General features: G+C 38.1%; 1 protein-coding gene across 5 annotated transcripts in view; it reads left to right on the top strand.

The window, feature by feature from the left end:
- Col19a1 (collagen type XIX alpha 1 chain) overlaps positions 1 to 24,712 on the top strand; it is a 329,361-nt gene that overhangs the window by 76,793 nt on the left and 227,856 nt on the right. For 4 of the 5 annotated variants that reach the window (XM_037199723.1, XM_037199720.1, XM_037199722.1 and 1 more), the window contains exons 10-11: positions 46 to 90; positions 3,483 to 3,527. In XM_037199723.1, the coding sequence (XP_037055618.1) occupies positions 46 to 90; positions 3,483 to 3,527 (90 nt within the window). The remainder of the gene's footprint in view (positions 1 to 45; positions 91 to 3,482; positions 3,528 to 24,712) is intronic. The other variant, XM_037199721.1, reaches the window with a different exon arrangement.

Raw genomic sequence — 24,712 nt, forward strand, 5'->3', positions numbered from 1 at the left:
GTATCATTTGTGACTAATGAAATTTATTTTGATTACTCTTTTTAGGGTGAAAATGGCTTACATGGTATTCCAGGCTTACTTGGTCAAAAGGTAATAGGTTTTATAAATGTTTCCCACAAACTAAGCTAATAAACAAGTCTTTCCAAAGAGGCCTCAAAGAAGCACTTCCTTCTGGGAGACCTCTTAAGGAAACATTTGTTCCAGGGTGTTAACAGCATGCCTTCCCGAAAAATCAGTAGTGATGCCTTCTAAGGGCCACAGAGGTGTTACAGCTACACCAGGAACATGTTGACTTATCATCAATCAGAGTGAACAATGGAACAGTGTCTTCCGCTGTTATTCCATATTTGAAAGTGTTGTGCTTCTCCAGTTAGGTTAAGCAAAATGCTTGTAATGACACAAACTAACAGTACAAGGATCACACACAACCAAGCTCTTCAAAACACACCATTCTGCTTTTGCCTGGCAGTGCAGACCAATAATCCTAGCTACTCAGGAGGCTGAAGCAGGAATATTGCATGTTCACAGCCTGCCAGCCTATACAGTGAGTCCAAGGCTAGCTCAGACGACTTAGTGAGATCATGCCGCAAAATGAAAATCCAAAAGAGGGGCTGGAAGGATAGTCCAGTACAGAGTGTTTGCTTAGCTTATATGAGGTTATAAATTCAATCCCCTATAAAGAAAAAAAACCCTTCAGAATGGTACATTCATATTCATGATGAAGGAGAAGTTTTTCACCTTCCAGGGTAAGTCTTCCTGTGCCTGACAGCTTACTCTTCACCAAAATGAACTTCCTCTGCATCCTTTACTATCTGTCCAAGGGCTGCATTCTTTCTCTGGGAACAAGCTCAACTCCATGTGCCAAACACTACTGGATGCACAGAAACTAATATACTCCAGATTCCTGGAGGGAAGAGAAGTCACTTCAGGTGGAGCCAGCTGCCATGGTACAGCCCAGACAATCCCACCACAGGGAAGAGCATTATTGATGCAATTTTAGATGTACCCCGAAGCCAAACATGTTGTGGCGAAGCGTTACAGGTCTTAATAACAAAATGTCTGAAGTTGCTATGCATCTATGTTTTGTTTTCTCCATAGCTGGAAATGTCATTTGAAAAGATATACTTTCATTTATAGTTACAGCTTTAAAAAAAAAAAAGTTTCTTTGCATAGCCCCATAGAGATAACAAGATTGGACCCGGAGCTGTGAAACCGCACGCTCCGGAGTCTCTTCACAGCAGTTCTAGACAAACCCCACTGGTACAGCATGTGCTGCATCTGTGAGCTGAGTTACAAGCCAAGGGATGTGCAGATTTATCTGCTGGGAAATTGTTTTGGACTTTCCAGCAGCTGTTTGTGGTGGCCGCATCATACTGACGTCGTGGCCAGTGTGCTAGGGGCATTTAACAGCTTCAATATCAGCTTGAGTTACCAGATGGAGTTAAATTTTAGGGGCAACACTATTAAAAGAAAGGTAGACCCATGCATTAGTGATAAAAAATACCTATGAACTAATCTGTTGTTTGCTGATAACATTTTGAGAACAAAGGAAGCAGGAAATAATTATTTAATCGTGTTTCTACACACATTATATACATTTACTTAGCTATATGCGAATGCTAATATACTGATACATTTTCTATATATAGATAATAAGAGTGAGTTAATCTATATAATACGTGTGGATTTTAATTATATCATGCACCACTTTATGGAGGCAGTAAAGCTGAGATCAGAAACTTTTCCTCTCTAGCTAGGTATGGTGGCATGTGTTTATTTGTTATCCCAGCCTTTCTGTGTTCTCCATCACAGGATCAGGAGTTCAAGGCCACTGTGAGCTACATAGTGAACTCAAGGGCAGACTGGTCTGCACAATGTTTTTCTTAAATAACTTAAACACAAATCAATCTCTCTCTCTCTCTCTCTCTCTCTCTCTCTCTCTCTCTCTCTCTCTCTCTCTCTCTCTCGGCAGGGTTTCTCTGTGTAGCTATGGAACCTGTCCTGGAACTTGCTCTGGAGCTTGTTCAAGGCTGGCCTCAAACTTACAGAGATCCACCGGCCTCTGCCTCCCGAGTGCTGGGATTAAAAGCGTGCGCCACCACCGCCTGGCTTCAAATATGAGTCTCCTAGAAAGATGCTGTCTGGATGCTTTATGCCATGATCCCCAGTGAGGGAAAGTGCAGACAAAGCCCCTCTCTCACACTCATCTCCCAGCTATGCAACCATAGGTCCCTGACATGTAGGAGGCTCTCCGTGAGCGTTCACTAAAGGTTTGATGGTAATGTCATCAATCTATCTATGGCAAATTAAATCAAAAAGTAAACATGAAATTAGAAAAAGGATCCAGCAGGGGGGGGGGGGGGGCGCGATTTGTACTTTTTTAGATTTAAAGGATGGCATAGAAAAGCAGCTCTTTTTGTGACTGTGAGTCACATGAGCAGAACAGAGAGGAGCCTGGGGCTGCAGGCTGGGGGAGAGAAGTTGGGGGCTCTAAGGTTCAATTCTAAACCTACTCATCATGAACCTCTCATTAGACACTTACGTGGAAGGGAGGGTTCAGAGAAGTCTGTCTTCTGCATTTAATGAGATGCTAGTGACAGCGAGAATGTCAAAGTTGGTCTCCACTACTTAATTCAATTCTGAAAGCAAATCTAGATGGTACCATTCTCAGGTGCTTAACATGCAGGGTGCGTGGCTTTAGGGAGATGAGATTTTTCTAGAAGGTAGGGAAGTATCCAAAAAGCTGTTCCTTGAATATTTTGTATTATTCAGACTTTGTGTTGTAGCTAGAGTTTTCCTGGTCCTGCCTGGCCCACAGTCAGGACAAATCTCTCTCACCTGCCAGTCCCACAGCCACTCAGACCCAACCAAGTAAACACACAGAGACTTAAATTATTTATAAACTGTCTGGCCATGGCAGGCTTCTAGCTAGTTGTTCTTATATCTTTTTTTTTTAGATTTATTTATTTATTATGTATACAGCATGTATGACCAGAAGAGGGTACCAGACCTTATTACAGATGGTTGTGAGCCACCATGTGGTTCCTGGGAATTGAACTCAGGACCTCTGGAAGAGCAGTCAGTGCTCTTAACCTCTAAGCCATTTCTCTAGCCCTCTTATATCTTAAATTAACCCATTTCTATTAATCTATAAGTTGCCACATGGCTCGTGGCTTACTGGTATCTTAACATCTTCTCATGGCGGCGGCTAGCAGCATCTCTCTGCCCTAGCCTTTTATTTCCCAGCATTCTCCTCGTTTGTCTCATCTATACTTCCTGTCTGGCTACTGGCCAATCGACATTTTATTTATACAGAGCAATATCTACAACATTGTGTTGTCTAATGTTGACTTAGAACTTCATATCCCAAGGAATTATTTAAATCACTGATTTTATTCTTAGAAATATCGCTATTATTATGAAAATTTCCATGAACTGTAAGTACTATTCTTATTGATTTACACCATGTTCTTCTTTTACAGGGAGAACAAGGACTTGAAGGCATCAAAGGAGAAATTGGTGAAAAGGTAATCCTTTCTATATGTGTTTGTAAAGATGAGTTATGCTCCCAAAATAGTTTAATGTGACATTTAGTTTTTGTATGTTCTATACAACATATGTTATAACTTTATAGTGAAACTAAAAACTTTCCATCAATTAGAGGAGTCTTCATATATTGGTAATTGACAGAAATTGTTCGAAATTTACTTAGTGGTCAGGCATTTTTAGTTACATTTATTCGATTTATAGTAAAAGATGCAAATATTTATTGGGCATTGTATTTGTATGTTATGGTGCCATTGGTCCACTATGAGTATGTCTCTGGCTAAAAGTTTTGTTAGCATGGACACTGGTTTATTAGTGGAAGTTTTCCCAAGGGGAAATTAAGAAAAAAAATGTTTTAAAGAGCTAACTATTACAGAAAAGACAGCACACACTAAAATCAGAATTATTACAAAAGGTTTACTTAAAGGGGTAATTAAAAAGTATGGATGATGTATAAGATACTCATTCACAAAACTTTTAAATAACTTGAATCACCCTTCAGCAGACACTTTTATCAATGACACAAGGTTACAGATGCAAAGACAGAGAAAAGTGTGGGGAAAGCTTCAGACAAGGAAGCGCTTTTTCCAAGGCAGTCAGTCCCATGTGAGAATCTTGGCAAGAAGTACCCCCATTCAGCCCAGAGCTCCTGCTAGTGAAGCAAGCCGAGACAGTCAGGTGGTTGTGGTTCACAGACATGGGTACCCTGAGGCTCAAAGGAAGATAGATACTGGTAGACTGTGGCCTTGAGGGACCAAGGACAGACATCATCCCTGTAACCCAAGTGTCATCATATCACACTCTCACCAAATTGAACTCGGCATTTCATACCTTTAAGCAGTGTTTTATTCTACGAAATAATCACTGAGTCATCTTGTAGTCCTTGAAAAGCATTTAAACAATCTTTTCTTGACAAACCTACAGCTTCAGCAGGTGGAAAGGGGGTCCCAAATCAGCCAGCATTGCTTGGGTGTAGCTTGCTTGGCAGCGATCAGTTATCTGCCTCTCCTATAAGTATTTATAGAGACAATGAGTATCTTCTATAATTACAGGACAAATTACATATGTTGTAAGCTACATGATAATTACTTTCCCTCACTGAAGTGAGAGGGGAGAGAGGGGAGAGAGCGAGAGAGAGCGCGAGAGAGCGAGAGAGCGAGAGAGCGAGAGCGAGAGAGAGAGAGAGAGAGAGAGAGAGAGAGAGAGAGAGAGAGGAGAGAGAGAGGGAGAGAGAGAGAATAACCATTCACTAGAGGGAAAAAAACCATTAAAATTATAACCATTTTAAGTGGATCTTTTAGAAATCCCTTGAATATTTTTTGCTTTAGAATAATGGTTATTATCAGGCCATGTCTTTAGGTCTTATTTCTATGTTTTTTTTTTTGTTTTTTTTTTTTTTTGGTTAATTAGTAGGATTTTATCTGTAGAAATAAGTGAAACTAAGCAAGGCATAATATGCTTTCTATAACTTAGTCACCAATACCCTTAAAACTTGGTTATTTTTTTCTCTGAATATAGCTGGTATTTTGTGGTAATAAACAGATTCTCACAGACTGCATATGAAGAAAATACATTATATATATGCATCACAATGCCATAATAAAATCCATTATTATGTATAATTAATCTATGCTAGTCAAACATTTAAAAAGAACACACATTCAGTGCATTTTGCTCCTAAGATTTTCCTTCTTTTTCCTCATGTTTCTTGAGTGATGCATTCAAGCAGTCCCTTCTAGTAAGGTGGGAACATTTATGGAGACTACTTTAAATATGGTAGAAAGAAACAAGCATCAGAGAGAAAAGGCAGTGGCTTTAATGAGAATCATAATCCTGACAGTATATAGTCAGACTTAATATTCATGTAATCACCTTTATGCTTAGAAAGTTATGCTTTGATTACTATTTACTATACATTAAATGTTTGACCTTTTTCAGTATTGCAAACTAAAAAAAAAACCACTTGAATTATGTCTATGTCTGATCCATAAAACATGTATTTTTCCATAGGATGAATAATTAAGGTCATGTGGTTGACTTTGGCTATAAGATAAAAAAAAGTCTGTGACAGCTCTCAATTTGGTGTAACAAGAGCGTAGGGTTGTTGGGTTGCTTGTAACGCATTCTTTTCCGAACAAAATCAACCAGCTACACTTGAATATCAATTCCTTGTGGAAGAATAAGTATATAATTACTTTCAAAACACCTTCTTCTTCAACTATTATAGTTTCTTCTTTCCCATGTTGAAAACTTGGTGATTTTGAGTGACACAATACACTGATTGTGGACTAAATAATGCAAGAAGTTGTGAGGAATTTCATATCTACCAAGGACACATGGTTATGGTAAAAGATAACATTGACTCTGATGGACAGCATGCTGTGTGTTGGTTTCCAGGTGTTGCTTCTGCAGGCAATGGAAACCAAGTTCAGAAATCTGCTATTTTGTCATAGCTAGAAAATAAGACTTCAGCCTAATTTGCTCACTAGAATGCCCAAGAGGTTCCACAAAAGTTCAGTTTACAGATGCCCTGTTTTTAGTCCAGAGAATTTCTGATTTATGAAGTACAGGTCTGTTTGTCCCTTGACATCCACGGGGGATTGGTTTGAAGACTGCTCTGAACATGTCGAAAATCAACACTCAGAAAGATGTTGGTGACCTCCATGTGTCACCATTGTGTCAGTGTTAATATCTTACTTGAGAGATCCATATTGTGTAACACGCAGGTCCAGTGCTAAGACCATTGACGTCTTTCTCTCACCAGAGCCTACATAGCACCTTCAGGCTCTATGAAAGCCAGCCAGCAGAGATGACATTTCCCAGTAAGTTCAAGATTGGTTTCTCTGTGTTCTCTAGCTAAAATACATGGTGTCTTCAGCAAGAGGGGCTTACCACACAGTGGGGCACAACCAAGAGCAGCAGCAAGAGCCTAAATTATTTTGTGAGTCTCTGGAGGCGCCATGACCAATACCTCAGGGAGGTATCACATGCCAAGTAATAATAATTTTCTTTTAATAGCCCTTGTCTTGTGGGAGAAGCGTTGTCAACCTTTATAGGGTGCCTCTATTTGAACTCTTTTTTTTCCTTAATTAAAAATTATATTTTTAATTAGTTTATTTCATTCAGTATTTTTTTCAGTTTGATCTGTTTGCCTGCAATTTTATTTTTCTTAACATCTGAATAAAATTCTGTTGTGTACATGTATCCCACATTTTCCTTATGCATTCATTAGTGGATGGACATCTAGGTTTATTCTATTCCTACATATTATGAATAGAGTAGCAATGAACATGAGTGTGCAAGTATCTCAATAGTAGACTTTAAATTCCTTTGGCTTATATATTCATGAGTTCTATAGTTGAGTCATATGGTAGTTCTAGTTCTAATTTTTTGAGAGGCCTCCAGACCAATGTCCAAAATAGCTGCATAAGTTTATGCTCATACCAATAGTGTATAAGTATTCCCTACCCAACACCCATATCATCCAGGCAACTTTTTTTTCTGGATAGATTTGTTCCTTGGTTGAATCCAAGGATGTGAATTGTAGATACATAGGCCTGACTATATTCCTGTGAATGGCTACTTCTAATTCTATACAAGAGCCTTGTATAGTATTGAGCGAAGTTGTTTCCAAAGTGAAACTCATCATAAGAGTGGTTAGTCGTCTCAAAAGCAGTTATTTATAAGATAGGATTCTCTAAGAAGACAACTTTTTTTTTTTTTTTAAGTTTTCCATGCCATGTCCCTTGCTAATGTTCTCTGGCATCTGCAGGCACCAAGCACACATGTGTGGTACATACATATATGTAGGCAAAACTTTCATACACATAAAGTAAATGAAATTGAAAAGTTGGCCCTGCTAAACCTGTTGTGAAACACCATTTCAGACAAAGAATGACAGCTGCAGCCATTACTGTAGCCACACATTTCCTGATTTATTACCTAAAATGCACTTGGTTTTGATTTAGTATTGAGTGATATTGACCATGGACATATATAGTAAGGACCTCAAGTTTCCAGCTACTTTCCACATTCTTGTTTGGGAAACAAAAATGAACAAGATTTCCAAATCCTTTAAATTTAGAATAAAACAAACAAAAAAAGGAAAAAGTGAGTTATTTCTTTGTAAACCGAGCCAGGGAGGTGCTGACAGCTTGTAGCACTTGAAACATCCTCTAGCCTTGAGTGTCCACGATGTGGTGACTCTTGTTTAGGCTTATAGAAATGACCTGTTTTTGCTATGCTGTTTATTGATGTTTTCTCCCACACTAGGTTAAGCTAATAACAATAAAGAGGCTACAAAACTAACAAATGCATATGGCTCACATGCTCTTAAAACCACTGCTGGAAAACTAGACCTTGTAAATTGCCAGTGATGTGATTTTTATTGTCCTGCTGTTACAGAGTCCTCTTTACATGCTGAAATTCCACATGATATATGTTTGTAAGTCAGAAAATTATGTTTAGCCAAGTATTCTTCTGGTTGTATAAAGGTTGTACGTATCTTTTACTGAAAAGTATCTGCTGGAAAAATATTTCACCAAGCTCTATTTCTACTTAGTTCCTTTAAATACATACCATTTAATTCTATAAATTCTATAAAATGTATAAAGTTCAAATAAGTAAAATTACAAAAATGTGTGTATAACCTCAAATTATATACCTACATGCATATGTATATATTTACTTTAGTACTAGAAAACTGTATGATGTCATTTGTAATTAAGCCATGTATTCAAACATTTGTATCTTTAATCAGAAATCCGCATCAGGCAATTTTCAGCTGATATAATTAAAATTTTCAGCTACCAGCTTAAAATGTAATGTGTGTGTGTGTGTGTGTGTGTGTGTGTGTGTGTGTGTGTGTGTGTATAGTCCTCCTGTTGATTTTATTAATGTTGAGTTCATTTGCATTACTTACATGCAACAGTGTTTTTCTCTGGTGTTTGCTTTTGTTGTTTCAATGGCAGAGATGGCCAATGCGAATTAGAAAATGTCTCCACGCATGTATTTGGCTTAGTTCTTATGTTGGGTTTTAGTCGAGTGAAAAAGCAGTATTGAACCCATTCTTACTACTCTACTGATTTGTTAGAATTAGAATGTAGCAGCATCAGCAGATACTATGTCTAGCATGTAATAACGATATGCAAATACTAAGCTAATAAGTAGGAGTGGGCGATGGGCAGTGGTAACACAAGCCTTTAAAACCAGCACTTGGGAGGCAGAGGCAGGTGAATCGCTGGGAGTTCAAGGTCAGCCTGGTCTACAAAGTGAGTTCCAGGACAGCCAAGGCTGTTACACAGAAAAACCCCATCTCAAAAAGAAAAAAAAAAGTGGGTTTGGTATGTACTTGGTAGAATTTTGTTCATTTATTTCTGATAGATTACAACATACATTTAACTTGTAACCAAACTTAAAAGATGAAATAATATTATTTTACACTAATACCACAAATGTCACCCATGAATAAATAACTGAAACACAGACTTCTAGCCGTGTATATCATGATTATACCCAATCCAACAACCAATAGCAATTATTTGCCCCAAGAAACAATGATTATGACTCCAAATATTCCAGGATCTCGTACACAGAAAAATTTGGTCACTTTAGTCAGCTGTTTATTTAACTGTCGTCATGGTAAAGGAACAAAAAACTTGAGTAATTGAAAGGAAGCCATGACATTTTGGCCACTTAAAATTGAATGAGAAAATGGTCAAAGAAACGGTTTATGCAGTGTTCATAAACTTTTCTTCTGAACATTTTAGGGCAGTCAACAAGTCTCTTTATCAGCCGGAAAAGTCCACACAAGCTGAGACATTTTATATCCTTGGCTGAGTTTGTAGATGTATACCCACAGTAAAGTGAACTCATGAATGGACCAAAATCAAGCACATTTCATGTTACAGAACAGGGACATATGCTTCTGGCCTGTCCAGTAGCACTCCAAAGAGAGACTAGATTGACACCTTCTTCTGGTGCCTGTGGTGTGCTGTAATTAGGGTAAATGAATCACACATTCCTATATGCTGTATTGTACCCCATCTTGTCATACCAGCTGTGTGAATCTGTGTGTGTTCTTTACCATGGGCTTTTTCCTTTATAAGACACTCAATTCCTACTTAACAGGAAAGCTGTAGGGATCAAAAATATGCCTAATGAATAAAAGATGTTCTATAAAAACTAATTCATTAATAACCAAACTATGAAAAATATACAAAATATTGGTATTTTGACATCATTACTATGCTTAATTTTTGTTTGCATAAAGTTAATTCTTAACTTTCATTCTAAATGAGTAAATAAAATATTCAGGGTTATTAGTTACTTGTACAAAACAAATAACCCCAAACCAACATTGACGTTTTTAGCATGTTTTCCTGTGGCTTAGCTCAGGGATTCTTTAGTCACATTGATCCTGCCTGGTTTGCTAAGATATCACTTCTAAGCTAGGATGTTGGCTGAAGGTAACTAATCTATGTTGGATTTTAAAAGACGCTGTCTTTTTTTCTAGATGGCTGCTCTATTTCAAAGAGTGATCACAGACTTTTCTCAAGGCAAGGGTCCAAAGACAATATGCAGAAACTTGTAAGAGCTTTTGGGGTGCTTGCCTCTGGACTAGTAGGCCGCATCTCCACAGTGTTCTATTAGAAAGCAGGTTCTAAACCCAGCCCAGGTTCAAGAGGTGTGATGCCAGACCCCACCCACCTCTTGACTGCAGAAAGTATAGATATATGAAAGAATGCAAAATCTCTAGATTTCATAACAAAAGTAACACAAAGGAGAAAAAAAAAACCCTGCTTTACCTTTAAATCAATAGTTCTGAATAGAAGTGGATTGACTTAGCACTTTTATTGTTTGCATCCTCCCATAACCTGAAGTACATTAGTTGTTCTTAGTAGGATTTAGACACTATGAAAAATATGTTTCCAAACTTGATTGGCAGCACCACCTTTTATATAAAACCATTATATAAAGATAAAAGTCATTGTAGTGCTGACAGAAAAGTATTCATTAGCTATACACCAATGGAGTATGTTCTACTTTTATTTAATATCATGTGCTTCTTAATTTTAGTTACAATAAAGCTGCTAGAATAAATGGGGAAAGCAGGTCAGAATTGAAATGTGTTTTCAGAATATTACTATTAAAGCTTTCTTGGCAGTTATGCTTAATATTTAATATTTAGAACTAAGGCAAGGCTGCTAAACCCTGTTGTTACACTGGGGCACTTTGCCATCATCATTGCAAAGCGACTGTCAACCTGTCATTGTACTTCCTGTGCAGTTTCCTGTGGCTCACCTTATGGAACTTTCCTGAACATTAGCCTGATACAGAATTATTTCATTTATCCTGATAAAAATGTGCAAAACTTCTCAAACTTTTAGTTGGGACGCACGTGTTTCATTTGACAACTGACTTTGAAAAATGAAGAGAACAGATGGAGTGGAATAAGTATAATTTCAAAAATCAGAGCAATTTATGTGTGGCCATTGAAAATTGGTATGGGAGTAACCATGCCAACTCTCAATTATCCATGGTGACAGGCAACTGGGACTCAGGAACGGCAGTGCCAAGTCAGAGGCTTAACATTAGTCAGTACAGATTGCATGTTATTTCCCCAGTCCTTACAGCGCTGTCAAATAAATACGAAAATGAAGTAGAGTTAACTCTCTTTGACTCATTAGTAATTACAGAAAATGGAATATTAAAGAGAGAGGCGTACGTACAAATAAGAGAATAATTGTCACTAATGTTAGTCTTTTCAAGTATTATTTCCGATAACTATATATTGTTTTATTTAATGATTCCCTGATTGGAAACATGTCTTTCCTATGTGTTCTTGGTGACTTTGGCTAAGTCATTTTGCTGTGGTGATGTTTTGTTGAAGACTAAATAGCTATATAAGTGACCAAGTAAAGACATCATGTGGAACCCTCTCAAGGCTTGATGTGAAAGACAATAGTAACAGTGCTGGAGGGCAGTGTCTGACTCCAGAGGAAAATATGTATGCATCAAAATCCAAAGCATGATCTTTGAAAGGAAATGTTTTTGAGCAAAATGTAGCCAAAAATAGATGAATGCACTTATAGAGAATTACAAATGTCCTATAAGTCCTAAGGACTGTCAGTCTAAAGCTAGTAATACCTCACTTGTAAGGAATTTCCACTAAACTATGACATTATAACACTGTCTATTTAATATGACTAACACATTATTATTTAATTGTACCTGAGATTATTTTTGAGCACTGTTAATTTTACTTCTAAACTATGTACAACTAAAATCTACCTGTTTGTCATCATCTGCCTGAACACCACCACATACGAACCACTCATGAGCTACATCTTGTTCTCTCATCCACTCTCCCAAACTGTGGCCAGATGGATCTTTAAACACTAAGCACATGGCTCCTATTTTTAAAACGTTCTTATGGTTTCCCACTAGGTTGCGGTACAGCCCCTAATACAGCGTGTAAATCCTTGTAGGGTCTGACCTGTGCTGTACCCCTGGAAACTTTCTCCCCAAGCCCACTTGGTTGCCTCTCCTTCTTTCAGTTCTGACTTCACCAAACTCTTCTGTCCACTGTTGTCTCCACGGATTTTTGAAATACTGTCCCCTTCACTGACTGCTTCTGCTCTGTTTCCTGGTGCTATGATAACTACAGTCCATCATTGTATGGGAAGTCTAGACAATAAGAACTTGAAGAAACCAGTCATTACATCCACAGTAAAGTGCAGAGAGCAGTGAATTAATGCAACATGTGTGCGCTCATACCACTCTCCCGTTTCATTAAGTTCAGATCTCCTGCACAGGGAATAAGTCACTCATGATGGACAAGTCTTCCCAAAAAATCCTCCATAGACAGGCCCACAAGCCAACTTGATCTAGACACTCTCTCACTGAGATTTCGTTTCAAGGTTATTCTAGATTGTATCAAAATAACAATTAAAACTAACTATCACAATTACCTTACTTCTATTCAGTCATTACACTTTGAAAGTTGCTATTCCTGCTGTCATAATTTCTCATTAAACCTTTACCACTATAATCCACTTTTAACTACTTATCCCAGTTTACAATTATAAGTTTCATAGCATAGAAATTCCATGACAGGAGATGTCAGCCAACAGTTCTGTTTTTTATCTCCAACACCTAACATAATTCTTAGCACATAAAAGAATTTAATTAATTAATTCATTACCACCCGGGAATACTGTGGACAAGGTTTAGTGTTTGTTTCATCCTCTTAAATTATTTGATGAGTATTTTGATGCATTCATCATGTCTTTTCAAATTCCTTCTATTTAACTTGTGAGGCAGAGTTACACGTACATAATATTTAATGTGTGTGCATGTGCACTTCCTCTATTACACTAATTCTCTATGTACAACTATTGTAATTGTATCTCTGTGAAGAAATAAACCATTCATATATTCAGCATATGCTAAAATATGCATAGAATAAATTGATTAAATATTTCAACTTTTATTATCTGTCAAAAATATATAATGCATTTAATACCAGATATAACACTGTCTTTTAAATTTAATGGTAATATTAAAAGTTTTCTACTGACTCCTGTGCTGTAATTTTTTTAGTTATAATTATGATGTAATTGTGAGCTTTGACTGTAGTGACCTTAAGGTACTTTGGTTAAAGAAACTTATTCATTCATCTTACATAATTTAAGAACAAAGCAATATGGAAATCTGGTGCATTTAACAAGGGGCAAGCAGAAGGACCTGGTCCTCATTTGTAGGTTTGAAGGGTTTTTGTTAATCAGTGCTTAGTGGTTTTGCTCATATTTTGATTTTCACTCCAGCCCTCCCCTCTCTCCGCACCCAGTTCCTCACTCAGGCCCCGGGCTACCCAGGTTTCCCTGTTTCTGCTCTGTCTTCTGGTTCTCCTTGCACTGGTCATCCTGTGCTACAACCCCTTCCTCTGCTCTCTACTGCCTCCCTTTCTGGCTTCTCATTCATTTCTTGACCTCCACCCGTTCTCTATACTCATTTTACTTTCCTGGCATCTCTATCTGAGTTTCTCCTTAAATATTTTCATTTCTAGCAACTCTAAGAAGAGATCATTTTTAATATAAATGCATGAGTTCCTTAGCAGCTGACTTGAGAGTGATTTCTCATTCAAGGAAAAAAATCTGCTATACAGTCCTGGCACTGGTACCACCCCTGAGCTTTTTTGCATTTCTGAAGATTGAACTCAAGGCTCTGACATGCTGGGAAAATACTCTATCGCTGAATTGTTTTCCAAGTCTCTATTCTTGAACATTTCTGAATGAGACCATGTTCTAAATTAAGAGTAAGGTCAAGGCTGTCTTCATGCTTGATGGCAAAGTTTAGTGTATAAAATAAAAATATGTGATTTAAAAGGTCAAGGCTGCCTTCACATTTGATGATGGTGTTTAGTGTATAAAATGAAAATATGTGATTTTAAATGTTTTAAGTGGAATGGGTTAATAATTATGGAACCTTGTAATTTCCTCAGTTCATAAAAATACATTATTGATAGAATTTATTTGGCATTCCAGATGCTAGAAAAACAACCCATGTCACAAAATATTAGTTGACAGGTGCATCGTTTTTATTTAAAAGCCACTGCCATGAAAACTTCTTTCATAATCATTGTGTGAACAACTCATTGTATAGCAACTACTGAATGATTGTGTCTCATCAAAACAGTAGATTTCCTGTAGAGCAAGCAGAGGCATTTGCACAGCTACCATTCCACAAGAAGTGTGTGCAGTGGCTGGCTGTGTGAGCTGACCATTAAGCTTATGATCATGTTCCACAAGAAGAGTGTGCAGTGGCTGGCTGTGTGAGCTGACCATCATCAAACTTACGATCAGCCTTCCCTTCTTAGTCTAACATCTTCAAGAAACCATCTTCAGACTGCTTTTCCTTGATAATCTTCACAGTCCCCTTTAAGCCATATACCTCCTTATCAAAGATCTCCTTTAATAGCAGAGGAAGATTGTTGAAGCAAAGAAACAGAAAACCACTAACATTAGCTTCCATTTTCTATACCTTTCCTCATTGCCTCTCACTGTCTGTTGATCATACTGCATGATTAGACACAAGGACAACACTGAGGCTTGGAGCAAGGATTTCATAGAATGTTATTTTATATAACTACAATTGTCCAGCCTGGGGAGTGTAGCAAAGCAGATGGCATTAGATGACTATATCCTAGGAGCACAATGATAGGGACATTGCTTCCCACTTAAGGTTTACTTATGTGTAGTGATGATTCATGAAGATAATATCTTAGTAGCAGTTGTGGTGAGGGCACACAATAGTCCCCCATAAGCACATGTTGAATGAAAGGCTCGTTCTTAGTTAACAGGAAATTAGATGGTCACCTGCATTGGCTCTCACCACTTATTTATATTTTGTTAGATTGTCTTCAAGGATTTTCTCATTAATGCTGATAGAAGACAATTATAAATTATTTGCTTTAAGTCAAAAATCTGTTATTTTTATTAATCCACTTGAGTTCTGATAACCTTTTGGACAGTTCAAGGCAGTTTATGTACTCTCAGGTATATTGTTAACATCTCAGGTGAGAGTCAGTATTGCATTGTGCTCATTGATAAGTTTACAGACTCCTAATATTTCTCATCGCTGCCTTTTTAGATACCATACCTCATAAGGCTAATGATGCAGTTCAGAAATTTCTAGAGTTATTTTTTTTTGTGTGTGTGATCACTGAATCACCTAGGCAGCATAAAGAACAAGGAACAGAGTCCTAATCTGATTCCAACTCCAGTGAATTGTATGGCTGTTTCAGAGTCTTCACCTGGAAAAATAAAGAATGAGGCTGTGTTGCCTCATCTAAAGTGACAGGTGTGTTGAGATAGAGTCTGGGAAAATATGGAGGGGCTATACTACCGGAAGGTAACCGTCTTGAATCGGAATATAAGCATTTATGTTTATTCGTGGTCACTTCTGTTTTGAAACTGTGGCCTTCTAGTCATCACTGTATGCCTTTAACTCTGTTTTATTATGATTATCCCCCTTTTAGCCTTGTAATACTTGTGGTTTTATACATAGGAATTATGGGTACTTGAATCATTAATAGAAGTAGTATATATGAAAAGGCATGCCACTGTCACCAAATCCTCTTTCTGGGCAACAGCTGAACACATCTGAAGATAAAAAAAAAGTATTGTTACTTAACCACTTTCTTACCTCACTGACATCTGTTAACCCATCCCTTGTTAAATGTTTTAGTCAATTAAATAAACAGAAATCATCACACAAGAGTTTTGTTTTAGAGATCATCTTATTCCTTATGAATTCCTTAAGAACACTTTAAAAGTAATTAAATCCAGATATCTACCAAGAATCATTATTAAAGTATCTTTAATGTATGTATATTTTTGAAGTGAAGATATATTATTATATAGCAGACTAGCCTTTCCTTAACATTTTCAGAGATTCATGTCAGTGGGTGATTGGCATGAATTCTTAGTTATCTGTCCTTCATCTGTTCTCCCTATCTTAATATCCATCTTCGTTTCAGGGGGCTCTAGCTGCAATCAGTTAATTACAAGGCCTTCAATTTCTTTTCCAACCTGTTTGATGTCAGTGAAACTCAGCAAGACAGAGAATCCCTTCAAACACACACTGGGTTTTGGAACAGATTTGTTTTTTCAATCATTCATAGATTTGAGGAATTGCAAATTAATTAATAAATTGCAAATTAATACTGTGTTCAGCACTAAGGTAACATGAAGGAGACAAAACCTACTCTCAAGAAGGTATGACATTTTTAATGGGGGCTTGTGTAGGATGCGGCATGAAGGAAGAGAAAAGGACACATACTGCCTCGGAGGTGGAGGTAAAGTTAGGTCAAATTTTATTCATTAGTGAGTCCTGAAGGGTATGCCAGAGTTCTCTGAATAGGAAGAGGCAGATGAAAGCTCAAAAGTTCAGTGTAATACATTATGTGAAGCATAGGGAATGTGATGGAGTGTATTATGTTTCAAAAGGGAAAGCAGTGGCCACTAGAGGAGAAATAAAAGCTCTTTGGAAAATGATTGAAGCACAGCTTTGGGCAAAATGTCCAAAGATGGTGGATGGGGGAAACATCAAGGAAATAACATCAGAGGGTTACTTGGAGCATTCAGTTGCTGACATTTTTACCTACTTTCCTCAGTAGAGGTACCACGAGACCCCCAAGCAACCAACCACCTTGGTAAGGAAGCTGGATGTTTCTGGAAGAATTCTCTCACCTGAAGCTTCCAGACAGAAGATTAGAGGCCAAAATCCTTTTGAAAGCCTCAGGGTGGCATGAGTAGGACTTTTTTTAAGCTCTTCATTTATTTTCACCATTTACAAAAACTGAAGAGCTTATTCTAGTGTGGAGGATAATTTTGAGTTCTAGCATAAGTTTATTCTGCTGGCCAAAATCTTGAGGCATTTTAATCCAATCATTTAATCTTCCTTTGAGTACGTGTGTGTGTGTGTGTGTGTGTGTGTGTGTGTGTGTGTGTGTGTGTGTGTGTGCTGTGTGTTGTGTGTGTGTGTGTGTTGAAACATAGCCACTTCTTTTATGAATCAAACATGATTTGATTTTAATTGTCAAGTGCTAAGTAGGGAGTCACTGACTTTACCTGGTCATGAGCAGATACAGTTAACAACAACAACAAAGCCACAAGAGAAATAACAGTAAGACTGGCCTAAATTTCAGCAGTCTTCCGTCTGGGTGTTGAGTCTTTCTTCATGGTCTTGCTCAGCTCTACTAATTGTCAGAGAAACTGCAGGGATTCTGTGTTACCTCTACAAACTGATCAGCATGTTATTCAGCAGTTTCTTGGCTGAGATTCCATCTTGGTTTTTGACAAGTAAATGATGCCAGGTATTACTGTATTTACCAAGCTAACCTAGAAAGAGAGAGACAGACAGACAGACAGAGAAAGAGACAGAGAGACAGAAGAGCCAAGGGAGGAAAAGAAGCAGAAGTAGGGGTGCAAGTCAGAACATGAAAAGTGAGGAGAAGAAATAGAGAAGAAAAGAGACGGTTTTACACTTTATCTGATAGATTTTTTTTTCTCTGTGTAGCTTTGGAGACTTTCCTAAAACTCACTCTGTAGACCAGGCTGGCCTCAAACTCACAGAGATCCACCTGCCTCTACCTCCTGTGTGCTGGGATTAAAGGCCTGTGACACTACCACCTGGCTTTATAGATATATATTTTTTCTATTTACTTCTTTTTTTTTATTTTACAATACTATTCAGTTTTACATAATAGCCACAGATTTCCTTGTTCTCTCCCTTCCTGCCTCCCTCCCCTTCCCCCCAGCCCACCCCCCATTCCTACCTCCTCCAGATCAAGGTCTCCCCCAAGGACTGGGATCGACCTGATAGACTCAGTCCAGGCAGGTCCAGTCCCCTCCTCCCAGATTGAGCCAAGCATCCCTGCATAAGTCCCAGGTTTCAAACAGCTAACTCATGCAATGAGCCCAGGTCCTGGTACCACTGCCTAGATGCCTCCCAAACAGATCAAGCCAATCGACTGTCTCACCTATTCATAGGGCCTGATCCAGTTGGGGGCCCCTCAGCCTTTGGTTCATAGTTCATGTGTTTCCATTCATTTGGTTATTTGTCCCTGTGCTTTATCCAACCTTGGTTTCAACAATTCTCGCTCATATAGACCCTCCTCTTTCTCACTAATTAGACTCCCAGCGCTCCACCAGGGGCCTAGCTGTGGATGTCTGCATCCAGATTCCTCAGTCCTTGGATGGGGTTTCTGGCACAACTATTAGGGTGTTGGCCATCCCATCACCAGAGTAGGTCAGTCCCGGCTGTCTCTCGACCATTGCCAGCAGTCTTTTGCGGGGGTATCTTTGTGGATTTCTGTGGGCCTCTTTAGCTCTTTGTTTCTTCCTTTTCTCATGTGGTCTTCATTTACCACGGTCTCCTATTCCTTGTTCTCCTCTCTTTTCTTGATCCAGCTAGGATCTCCCGCTCTCTTTCCCTCAACCCTTGCCCTTCATTGCTCCCACTCATGTCCAGGCTGTTCATGTAGATCTCATCCATTTCTCAGTGTCTTTCTTGGGGTCCCATTTTCCAGGTAGCCTCACTGGTGATGTGAGTAGCAGTCCAGTCATCCTTGTTCCACATCTAGCATCTTCCTATGAGTGAGTACATACCATATTTGTCTTTCTGAGTCTGGGTTACCTCACTCAGGATGATTTTTTCTAGATCCATCCATTTACCTGCAAACCTCATGATGTCATTGTTTTTCTCTGCTGAGTAGTATTCCATTGTGTATATGTACCACAATTTATTTATCCATTCTTCAATTGAAGGGCATCTAGGTTGTTTCCAGGTTTTGGCTATTACAAACAATGCTGATATGAACATAGCTGAGCAAGTGCTCTTGTGGCATGATTGAGCATTTCTTGGGTATATGTCCAGGAGTGGTATAGCTGGATCTTGGGAGAGATTGATTCCCAATTTTCTAAGAAAGCATCATATTGATTTCCAAAGTGGTTGTACAAGCTTGCATTCCCACCAGCAGTGGAGGAGAGTTCCCCTAATTCCACATCCTCTCTAGCATAAAGTGTCTTCAGTGTTTTTGATCTTAGCCATTCTGACAGGTAGTATCTCAGAGTTGTTTTGATTTGCATTTCCCTGATGATTAGGGATGTTGAGCAATTCCTTAAATGTCTTTCAGCCATTTGAGTTTCCTCTGTTGAGAATTCTCTGTTTAGTTCTAAAGCCCATTTCTCAATTGGACTGTTGGTCGTTTTGATGTCTAATTTCTTGAGTTCCTTATATATTCTGGATATCAGTCCTCTGTCACATGTGGGGTTGGTGAAGATCTTTTCCCTTTCTGTAGGCTGTCGCTTTGCCTTGTTGACGGTATCCTTTGCTCTACAAAAGCTTCTCAGTTTCAAGAGGTCCCATTGACTGATTGTTTGTCTCAGTGTCTGTGCTACTGGTGTTATATTTAGGAGGTGATCTCCTATGCCAGTGCGTTCAAGACTACTTCCTACTTTCTCTTCTAGCAGGTTCAGAGTAGCTGGATTTATGTTGAGGTCCTTGATCCACTTGGACTCAAGTTTTGTGCACGGTGACAGATATGGATCTATTTGCAGCCTTCTACATGTTGATATCCAGTTATGCCAGCACCATTTGTTGAAGATGCTTTCTTTTTTCCATTGTACACTTTTGGCTTCTTTGTCAAAAATTGTATGTTCATAGGTGTGTGGATTAATGTCAGGGTCTTCAATTCAATTCCATTGGTCCACATGTCAGTTTTTATGCCAATACCAAGCTGTTTTTATTACTGTAGCTCTATAGTCGAGCTTGAAGTCAGGGACTGTGATGCCTCCAGAGGTTGTTTTAATGTACAGGATTCTTTTGGCTATCTGAGTTTTTTGTTTTTCCATATGAAGTTGAGTATTATTCTTTCCAGGTCTGTGAAGAATTGTGTTGGTATTTTGATGGGGATTGCATTGAATCTGTAGATTGCTTTTGGTAAGATTGCCATTTTTACTATGTTAACCCTGCCTATCCATGAGCATGGGAGATCTTTCCATTTTCTGATATCTTCTTCAATTTCTTTTTTCAGGAACTTAAAGTCCTTGTCATGTAGGTCCTTCACTTGCTTGGTTAGTGTTACCCCAAGGTATTTTATGTCATTTGTGGTTATTGTTAAGGGTGATGTATCTCTAATTGCCTTCTCAGCTTCTTTGTCCATTGTATATAGGAGGGCTACTGATTTTTTTGAGTTGATCTTGTATCCTGCTATGTTGCTGAAGGTGTTTATAAGCTTTATCAGTTCCTGGGTGGAATCTTTGGGGTCACTCATGTATACTATCATGTCATCTGCAAATAGGGAAAGCTTGACTTCTTCCTTTCCAATTTGTATCCCCTTAATCTCCTTATGTTGTCTTATTGCTCTGGCTAGAACTTCAAGTACTATATTGAATAAGTATGGGGAGAGTGGACAGCCTTGCCTCGTTCCTGAATTTTAATGGAATTGCTTTGAGTTTCTCTTCATTTAATTTGATGCTGGCTGTTGGCTTGCTGTAAATTGCCTTTATTATGTTTAGGTATGTTCCCTGTATTCCTGATCGCTCCAAGACTTTTATCATGAAGGGGTGTTGGATTTTGTCAAATGCCTTTTCTGCATCTAGTGAGATGATCTATAGATATATTTTTTAAAGTGTGTATCTGAGTCTGTGTATGCATTCACATGTGTCAATAAAGATATGCCAAAGTGGAGGTCAGAGGTTATCCTTGGATGTCAGCCCTTGCCTTCCACCTTATTTGAGACAGGATCTCTTGTTCACTGATGTGTACCAAGTTCACTGTCCCTTGAGTCTCTGGGGATTTTTCTGCCTCTGATCCCATCTCTCCATCAAGAGTGCTGAGATTTCAGATGTGCTGTATCACATCTGGACTTACATGGCTCTGGGAATATGAACTCAGGTTCTCATGCTTACATAGCAAACATTTTACCCTCTGGGCCATTCTCCAGCTTCTAGTGTGTGTGTGTGTGTGTGTGTGTGTGTGTGTGTTTGTGTGTGTGTGTGTGTGTGTCTTTACATACATAAAATTTTATGTTTTGATGGCAGAAGGTCAAAATAGAATGTAGACATTTTGTAAAACACATTCTTGTACATAATAATAAAACGGGGAAACAGAGAACACACTAACTAAAAAACAGAGCAAATGAAGTAAAGTTAATAAACATCAACACACAGGGAAAGATACCCAAACCCACTGGGCAGATCCAGAGCTGCAATGAGGGTGAAGCAGTGCAGTACAAATGTTGTTTATTTCAAAGAAACAAACACAAAATAGAGAAAAAAAAAAAACAGATTTTATCTCAGAAATAAAAAAGCAGCTCCAAAGTAAAATAGTAACAGGGAATTAAAAAACATGGTCAGTAAAATTTATGAAACACAACAAAGTTGTTTGAAGGGAAAATAACTTTAAAAGTTGGTCTAATGTGTGATCAATAAAATGGATAAATAAAATTCAAGTAAATAAAGCAGGAAAAAGAAATAAGACAAAACAGGTATAGAAATTTCCTTGGGGGCCTACCTGAGGAGATTTCCCCCAGAGTCCTGGGGAAGATGCTATGACACTATGGATGGTGGGGGTAATCTGAGGGAGCGAATCTAAGTACACTGAGTTCCTTCATCTGTCCACTTTATTCCCCTGAGATAAATTCTGTCTGCACAGCTTCAGTTCTGTTCTTATACTTAGCTGCTCTCTGTCCCTTCTCCTCCTGTTCTCTCATAACTCTAAGTTCTTTTCCATCTCCATCCTCATCTTCATCTTTGTTGTTCTCTATCTTGGCTCCTTCCTGTTCCTCTCCCAGAACTAGCCTCTCTTTTACCAGCAACCTGACCCTTACAATACAATGCAAGGCTCCCAAGGTCTCTGCAACAGCAGTGATAGCCAGTTTCATTTGCAAACCAAGAGGGGAGTGAATAGAGGAGGTGGGGTCAGAAGGCCTGGAATAAGTCAGAAAGGGAATTTATGTGCTCAAAATATATTCTTGTAAGTGATTAGGTGAAATGTTACGAGTTTATCACAAATGTGCTCAATCTACAATCTTACAGGTAGTTAGGTAAGAGAATCTATAAGCCATTAAAGTGTAACTGCCTCTCTATTTCTATGTCACTGTATACTGGCAGGGCAGGGTAACTCTGCTCAGAGCTAGGAAATCTGCCTCTTAGCTACACTCTACCTGGTATGCAAAATCCCTTTTGTTCTGAGTCAATTGCTCTGGAATTCCATTCAGGCTGTGAGGAAAGGAAGGTCTGAGCTTCATTTGCACAAGAAACAAAGCTATGCACCTATGCTTGCCTGTCTCCTAGGCTTAGGAGACAAGTGGTGTCTCCATAAGGGTGTTTACCTTAATTCAGTAGACTCAGTGGTTGGTCTGAAATGCTTTGTCCTGTATGCTTTTTGACTTTGAATACTATAGAAATATATCAGATAAAATACACTGCCAAAAGTTCTTGGAGAAGCTATGAGAGGGCACAAGAAATTCATAGCAGGAAACAGCTGATGTATTAAAGCCAAATAACACCAAATACTCCTTGAGATTTGGGTTCCTTTGGAAGAATTCCTTGCTTTTTTTTTCCAGATTTAGCTTTATCATATTCACCTGAATTATTACTACATACTCCTATGGCTCATAGCAACTAGAAACAGAAGGACACAGACAGTAGGTGGCCTAAAAGAATGTGGGGTCTCTAACACACACCCCCAAAGAGCAAACTAGATACCTGAAGGATGTAAAAAACTTAATAACAACTGAAAATATGGCTATGTTAATTACTATGGAAGAAACCAGAGAAGTAGCTAAAAGCATACCAGTAAAAAAAGGAGCAATTGGTTTTCTGTTGGACTTTATGGACCCAGGATTTAAATTGTTTAAATATTTAAAAAAAAAACTAAAATGCTCTAAGATAAATAAAAGATAGTTTCCAAGAAGTTGGCATAATTCAACACACAGTTAATGAAATGTAAACTGCTGCTGGAATTCATTTCCAAGCACATATACAAATGTATCCAATAAGACATTAACAGAGAGAATTGAGCTATTCAGCAAAATGTCAAGCAGGGCTAGAGTAGGATATCCATGGAGATTCGAGTTAAGGGATTACCAAGTGCACTGTCTTATCCAATTAACGGGTCTAATTGAGTTGTCCTGTTGGCAGAGATTGAAGCTTTGGATAGCATCAAGTAGTCACTCTTAATAAAACCCCCAGATAATAGGAACTGATAAAATCTCTTTATTGAAACCCAACAATAAATATTGATTGTAAAAAGATGAAAATGTATTAGAAACTTAATAAACAACTTTAATTCCTAAAAGTAAAATTTCCAATATCATTATTTCACATGAAAATTAAATCACATGAATCAAAAAAAAAGATAATAATCTCCTCACTGTAGAGTGAGTTTTAAGAAACTTAGGAGAACTTGCTAGAAAAAATATTATAATAATTTATAAAAGAAGCTACTTTATTAATAGTAGATATACTGAAAATTGATATTTTATCCAGGAATAACTAAAGGAAAAATGATAAATTATTAAATATTAAAATCAATAATAATTTGGAGAAATAATAAGAAGAGACAGAATATCTGTTAACAAACATAATGAGCCAGGCAGTGGTGGCACAGGCCTTTAATCCCAGCACCCAGGAGGCAGAGCCAGGCGGATCTCTTTGAGTTTGAGGCCAGCCTGATCTACAAAACGAGATCCAGGATAGGCACCAAAACTACACAGAGAAAACCTCTCTCGAAAAAACAAAACAAACAAACATAGTGAACATAGACTAAAGTCTAAAGGAATGCATGTTGATTCTACTCTCTGATATAACAATAAAATAGTTCAATGACCAAAGTTAATGCATAACCATAATAATAAAATAGCAATTCTAAAATGCTTTCAATTATTTTTTAAAGTTGGAGACTATCCCTTGAAATTTATATGGACATTTAATAAATGAACACAGCCATTGGGGTAGCAGGGGGCCATCATCATCATTATGGCATTATTTTTCTTTTTAAAGTTTAAAGGCATTGTTTATTATTATTACAGGGGACAGGTGGCAGCCTGTGAGTTTATTATTACACAGGAAGGGTGGCACCCTATGGAGGTCAGAAGAAACTTTCAGGTTTAGTTCTCTCCTGCCACCATGTTCACGGACTCAGATCCAGACAGGCTTGTACACAAGGGCCCACTAAGATAATCTGCCAGCCCAAAAGATCACAGCATTCTTCATGTCTAAGACAAGGCCGGGAAGTACATCATACTAACATTCCATGAGATGTCTGCACTGCTGTCAATAGTACATCACATGCAGAAGTAAGACTCGGAGCCCAGAACCTGACCTCTCTATTCTATCATTGGAATAACACTCACATTTCAATCAAGTAGGGAAAGGTGGATTTTTCTATTCAGACTCTGGAAGTATTGAACTTATCAATGTGAAAGATACCTTACAACTAACAACAATAAATACCAGATGAATGAAAGACTTAAGCCAAAATCAAAGCCAAGTAAATACATCGTATTTGTGAAAACTAAGAAAAAGTATGTATACCAAAATACAGAAAGATAGGATTGAAAAGAAAGATTGTTGTTACCTATATAAACATTAAA

Source organism: Peromyscus leucopus, chromosome 16_21 (genome assembly GCF_004664715.2).
Source record: "Peromyscus leucopus breed LL Stock chromosome 16_21, UCI_PerLeu_2.1, whole genome shotgun sequence".
NCBI classification, from domain to species: domain Eukaryota; kingdom Metazoa; phylum Chordata; class Mammalia; order Rodentia; family Cricetidae; genus Peromyscus; species Peromyscus leucopus.